At 47.8% G+C, this 6,472-nt stretch overlaps 1 protein-coding gene across 1 annotated transcript; it reads right to left on the bottom strand.

Annotated features, from left to right (window-relative positions):
* Window positions 1-2,747: 2,747 nt before the first annotated feature.
* Window positions 2,748-5,984, bottom strand: DACRYDRAFT_25385 (uncharacterized protein). Its single transcript, XM_040774138.1, has 12 exons — window positions 5,610-5,984; window positions 5,286-5,482; window positions 4,993-5,196; window positions 4,537-4,929; window positions 4,383-4,460; window positions 4,235-4,324; window positions 4,152-4,175; window positions 4,070-4,102; window positions 3,935-3,975; window positions 3,672-3,878; window positions 3,178-3,614; window positions 2,748-3,116 (listed from the first exon to the last, which is right to left on the bottom strand). Exons 6-12 carry the CDS (start codon window positions 4,308-4,310, stop codon window positions 2,786-2,788), a joined length of 1,149 nt encoding a protein of 382 aa, XP_040623844.1. The 5' UTR covers window positions 4,311-4,324; window positions 4,383-4,460; window positions 4,537-4,929; window positions 4,993-5,196; window positions 5,286-5,482; window positions 5,610-5,984; the 3' UTR covers window positions 2,748-2,785.
* Between the last annotated feature and the right edge of the window lie 488 nt (window positions 5,985-6,472).

Below are 6,472 nucleotides of genomic sequence, written 5' to 3'. Positions count from 1 at the left end.
CCCCCCCCCCCCCCCCCCCCCAATGGTGTAGACAAGCACATGTGGCATTTGGGGGTGCTAGATGCGGATGACAGACCCTGAAAAAAATTAGTACATTTTTTTATTAGACTAGTAATACAACTATTAAGAAAACTTAATGTGACTGGTGGATGGCAGATGGTGAAGGCGGATGTACAAGAAAGAGTGAGGATCCATAGCTGGTGGTTCAACATGCAAACCATTAAGTCCCCTGGTGAAGGTAGGTCATGACCCTGGTTCATGTTACATGAGATCTGCCAGACAATGATCCAGCTGCCAATGCACCCTTGACCCTCCTTGCATACATTGGGCAAGGCCTATGTGGAACACGATGACTGCCAGGGATAATGCGATGAGAGTTATTTTTCACTTAGTTCCGATTCCCCTGACCGAAGGAAGTGGCATCCCCAGCCACTCCCCGCACTGACGCGTCATCCTTGACCTGACCTTCAACCCAGATCCGGTAAGAGTGCTTTCACATGGGACGGAATTTCCGATTCCCCCGACCGAAGGGAGGAAGGGAAGCGGCATCCCCAGCCGCTCCCCCAAGGGCCCGTCATCCTCAACCTGACCTTGAACCCAGATCCGGTAACAGCACTTTCACATGATATGGAAGTAATTTGATTCCGTCAGAAACACTCTACTGGGGTCCGCAATCCGCGTCGCACTTCCTAGGGTCTTGCCTGGGCCCTTAGTATCAAGTGTACACTTTTGTACACTTTATCCACCTTTTTGTGGTGAGATTGATAACTATGTTCACATACCATTAGAAAGTGTACAAATTTGAGCTACGGTCCAAAATCTATGTCACATTTTTGAGTTTGATGCGTAAATATGTTATCTTACCATGAAAAAGTGTACAAGGGTGAGCTAGGGGCTCTGGGGCACATTACAAAACTCAATGCGCATTGGGACCCTACATTGCATTACTACACTTTGTAATAGCAATAGTAACTTTTCTAACAACATTACACATTATTATGGAATGTGTGCAGGGTGTACAAATACAAGTGTTAATAAATGTATGATATTAACAAAATGCACAAATGTACAAGCAAAGTGCAGAAAACTCCCTACACTCCACACATCAGGGAAAAGAGCAGGTCCCAAAGCTAATGTCAGAATTTTTCATTAGAAACATACAACAGTTCAGTGTGAAACTCGAGTACTATTGTGCTGTTTGAGGGAGATCGAGTGGCGCTCCAAAATTTGCATTGCATTTTTCAGGGTTACCTGGGCCATTACAATAAAGTGTACACTTTGTACACTTCATAAACTTTTTTGTATCATTGACAACACTTTGATGATAGAATATATTGCAAGATGTTGAGCCAGTCAATAGCACAAAACTGACTGATATGCATAGGTGATCTGAGTTCTAGTCAAATTCAGCTTACCATGCCATTTATTTCTGATCAGCTGCTCTTGATTGTTTAGTTGGTGCTAGTTTGCTCCAAGACTATGGGTTACCATGATTGTTTCAGTTTACAAGAGAGCATGCTTTTGATTGTGGTGTTGCATCGAAGCATTCCTGTCCATCTTATGGAAGAACACAGAACAGATATGGATAGCAATATGTAAAATATGGAGGAAAGAAGATGAATAATGGGAACATAGTTGGAGGCAGAAAAATTCCAAGAAATGATAAAATCAACCAGTGGCATGTGTAGACAATGAACATATATGGGACAAATGGAGTATACAGGAAACTCACAGGACAAACATTGATGCCCTTCCTTGGTCTACTGGAGAATTGCATTAACATAGTAAATGCAGGACTGGATTCTTTTGATGATAGTACCTAAAAAAATTGCAATGGATCTCTGTTATACAGAATATAATAATTTAGACTGAGTGTTGCTGTGAAGTTGTTGATTATTTCAAGCATGATCCATGACAAGAGTCTGTTCTCCTGGCATGACAAGCTACCAGGCATTCATCATGCACATCACTGTGAGAATAGACAGTCAACTCTGTGGGCTTGTTCCCTTAACCCTCAATGACATGTCCTTTACAACAACAGCATATTAACTGAATAACCTCCCATGCATATCTGGCACTTCTATAAGAAACACTTGGATGAGCAGCTTGAATTTGTTTGATCCCAATGCAAAGCAAGGGAACCCAAGAGCCACCTATTCTACTCACTGCATTCTGTATAATGATGAACTTCTAGTCTAGGTACAATTGATCCACTGGACACAGCTGGACAACACACAAGCTAGCATCTTGTCCAGTATAGCTCTACATATGTGTTCCACACTGGAACCAGAACTGCTTCCTCCCCCCCTGATATACTAGGATTTATATTCATACCGGTGCTGCTGATGAAGACTTACAGATGGAGAGGCAGAATCAGACTATTCTTTGGGGCTGAAACTGTTAGCACTGAGATCTGACTGATATCAGATGAAAAAAAAAGGGGGGGGGGCTTGCTTGTCACAGATTTGTGATCTGATCTTTGATTCTGATACACTGTGTCTGTCTTGACCAGAGGAACTCGTTGTCACTATTATTATTATTATTATTATTATTATTATTATTATTATTATTCCCTCACCATGAATTCATGATGCCCCTTCACATTTATATTCACATTGAATGGACACCTGATTACAGGATGAACTACAGGATGATTTCAAAGTGAGGGGACATTGGAGACAGGCAAGAGTGTGGTGCAGTGGGCAGATAAAGAACTGCAACATTGTAACCAGAGGCTGTGTTAGGTTGGCGTTGTGACGAAACAACTCACCAGAGAGAAGAGGTATCAGGCTGTACATGTAGACGCACTGATGTTTCCCAAGATAGACTGGGGGGTGTAAGATTGAACTAGGATAGTCATCGACGGTGCGATGCTGAGAAAAGCGAGAGCATGGTCATCAGCGAGTGGAGGATGTGATACTGGATCTTGAGTATACCGTGTCTCTGGGGAGTTGAGGATCCTAGGAAGAGAGCCGTACGAAGAAGATCGTCTTGTTTTCTGGAAACGCAGAGGTTGATGCGAGAACGTGACGATGGGGAGAGGAGAAGGAAAATGTACAACAACTCGAAATATGGTATCAGAGGTCTCGCTGTGGACGACATACCTCCCAGCGAGCCTTAAAAGTGGATGTTAATCAGAGGATACGCCAGATGGGAAAAGGAACGAAACTTGCGCACCAATTGCATTCGAGTTTGCTTGACAGGCCGGAGCGAAGACGATAGAGATTGCAGTTCGTGAGGGGGGGCATGAAGCGGGGGAGACAGAACTCCACGGCGCCAGTCGTTCCAGAGACGGCCCGATGGACGGTGAAATGGGGGAGGGTGCAAGGGCAAGGAGGAAATATGTACACTTGTGGAAGGGAGGAAGGAACGAGTCGTGCTGTTAGCTGGTTCCAAAGTGATGCGGACGAGCGGGGAACCACGTAGAGGGGAAATGATCCCCGAGTTATTCCAGAGCATGGAAGCTGATCAGAGAGGTTACCGAGGAGGATGGAAAAGGAATGAACGCATCCAGTAATGCTCAATATCATTCGAATCCAGAATGCGGCGTCGGAAATGTCGCTGTGGAAGACGGGGGACGTGCACTGTGGGCCGAGAAGAATCACGGAGGGCTCCTAGAAAAAAAATGATGATAGTATAATTCGCTTGAGGAAAAATGGATAGGAACGCACTAATTGACTGTAGTCGTACACACGAATCACAGATGTGGGGTGGAAAGTGCCGTGGAGGCGGACGTTGACAACAAGGATCAGGGTATGCGAAGTATCGTTAGGTGGAATGGACGTGATAGGTTCGGGGGAGGCCAAGGAGGAGGGAAGTCGCCGCAGCTGCAGCCTTAACAGTTGGCACAGGCTGAGGTTTGGTTGCCGCGTGCGGGCCTGCCAGGCCAACCAGAGTTAGAGATGAAGCGATTACGATCAGGCATGGAGCGTACTAGGGTGGCTGGGGTGTGTGGGCGACGAGTGGTTAGTTCACCTTGATGGATATCCCCAGTGTATAATGTGAGCAGCCAGTGGAGAGAGAAGGGAAAAAGGAGAATGGGCGTTCCGAAGGAGGGGAAGGTACGTACAGTAGTTGAAGAACATGGAAGAGTCGTCGACTGCTATTGGTTTGTCGTTAGTGGCTCCAAGATGAGGACATCAATCATGTACATAATGTAGTGTACCCGAGCCTGTCTAGGCAAGTACAATTGATCAGAGAAAGCAGCAGGGGGAAGGGGAAGGACGGGGCGCACCGGTAGACCTTGATCGAATTCGACTCGAGGATGTAGTTTCGGAGGTGTAGTTGATGACGTCGGGAACGCATTTCATGCTCGAACGATCATAAAACGAGCGGGCTGATGAGGAGCATACCAGAAAGAGAAGGGAATTCAAGCAGCTTACAAGTTGATCGTCAACATATTCAGATAATGCACGTGGCGTTGAACGTGCCAAGGTGGAGGACATCAACGGGACTGAGGACTGTCGGACAATCATGGATAAACAATACAAGTAACCCACAAAGCAGAAGAGGAAGTGGTCGAGGCCAACGACATACGTGGGAAATGTCCAGCGATGACAACTGGGGCCATGAGGTCGAAGGAATACGAGCCACCGCTGCCAACGCATGCTGAATGTTGTCATCTGGTTGACGGTGCCAGACTAATCAAGAATATGGAGGGGGACGTCGCGATGAGTTGTTGAACGCGTCATTTGCATGCGGTGAGGTGGTGAGGGAGGTCGCCCGTTGTGGCGAGGCGCGAGAGCACGTAGTTCACGCTGCGGGTCATTATTGGGCGAGGGGGTGATCATAAACGGTACAGAGGAGAGAGGGAACGTACACTTGGTGAAGGAAGGGAGAAGTCGGATTATGGGCTGATGTCAGAGTGATGTCGACGAGGGGTGAAGACGTTGCAGACGTCTGTAAATGGCGGAATGCCCTCAAACGATTCTAGAGAGAGTAAACTTAATGGAGAGGGTGCCAAGCAGGGGAATGGGAACTAGGGGAACTCACACATTGCCTCAGTTGTTTTTAAAGGGCGGACACCGTGTCGGAGCTGTCGCTGATGAAGACGAGGAGGCACTCCATGCCAGGAACCGTTACTGTAACATCTTGACACGTGAATACTATCAGACGGTATCGTAGAGAGGATGGACGATTGCAAGGAGCGCAGCAATTCACCGTCATCCCACACAAATCACCGAGGCGGGGGAATCGCTGTCATGGAGACGTATGTTGGAGACAAGGAAGACCAAATGCGAGTTCTGGTCAGTTAGAATGAACGGCACAGGCTGTTAATCACTCACCCAAAAGAAGGGGGAGTTAATGGTGTTGCCAATATAGACGAAACGTAGTCGAGGGAGGGGAGGAGGGGGAGGCAAGTCGGAGCAGCAGGACCTTCAAGAGTTGTCGCGTTCGACTCTGGAAGAGTAATCATACCTCGAGGGAAGCGATTACAAGAACGTACTGGGTGGTTGATAGTCCGGAGCAGCGTCGAGATTGACTAGGGTGTGTGGGGGACGAGAGGTTAGTCCATGCAGAACGAATTCCCCCAACCACAATGTGGGGAGCCGAGTGGGGTATAAGGAATTGATCAGAAAAGGGACGGCGAGGAAGAAGCAGGTACATACACTTGTTGAAAATAAGAAGGCAGAGTCAAGGATTTCTGTGCATTCGCTGCTCGAAGAATGTCGACGAGGGGAAGACGTTGCGCATACGTACATCAGTCGGGGTGACCTCGAACCATTCTAGAGAAGTCGGTGCTCAGTAGTGAAGGTGCTAGGGGCGGGATGGAAGGAACGCAGGGATTGGCTGGCCTTGATCGGAGTCGACTCGAGACTATTGTTTCGGAGGTGTCGGCGGCGAGGACGAGGGAGGTATGTCATGTCGGAAGATGTTGTCTAAAACAGGGGCATCAATTGAGGAGCATATGGAGTGTTATACGCTTATCGACAGAGCGTTGCCACAATTCAAATAATGAATGTAGTGGAGAACGTCGACGAGATACGGAAAGAAAAGGCGGCGGGGAAGTGGGAGCAACATGAGCCATGATTGCAACGTATGATGAGCATTGTCGTCGTGCCTAGACGCCTAGAGCCACTCGTCACCAGGCAGGGGGAGAGTAAGAGGTGCTATTGAACGCACCGAATCGATGGCAGGATGGACTGGGTATGCGGAGTGTGTGGGGCCTGTGGTCCCCGCTGAGGGAATCCCGAGCTGTGTCGTTGGATGAGAAATGATCAGAAGGGTCGAACCGAAGGAGAAAAATGTACTTATGCGTGTTAAAGAGAGGGAGGAGGGAATCAAGCACTTCTGTGGGATGATGTTAGAAAGAGGCCTATGAGGGGAGGGGACGTTTGATACGTAGAGGACCAAGTGTGCGGCAAAGGGAGGAGGGAGGTACGTACACTTGTCGAAGGAAGGCCGAAGTAGTGACCTCCTGTGGGTTGGTGTCACAGTCGTGCCGAAACAGTGACCGAGTTGCATATAATGT

Source organism: Dacryopinax primogenitus (assembly GCF_000292625.1).
Source record: "Dacryopinax primogenitus strain DJM-731 SS1 chromosome Unknown DACRYscaffold_25, whole genome shotgun sequence".
NCBI classification, from domain to species: domain Eukaryota; kingdom Fungi; phylum Basidiomycota; class Dacrymycetes; order Dacrymycetales; family Dacrymycetaceae; genus Dacryopinax; species Dacryopinax primogenitus.
The sequence above is the reverse complement of the archived record's forward strand: the minus strand, read 5'-3'. Positions and strand labels throughout refer to the sequence as shown.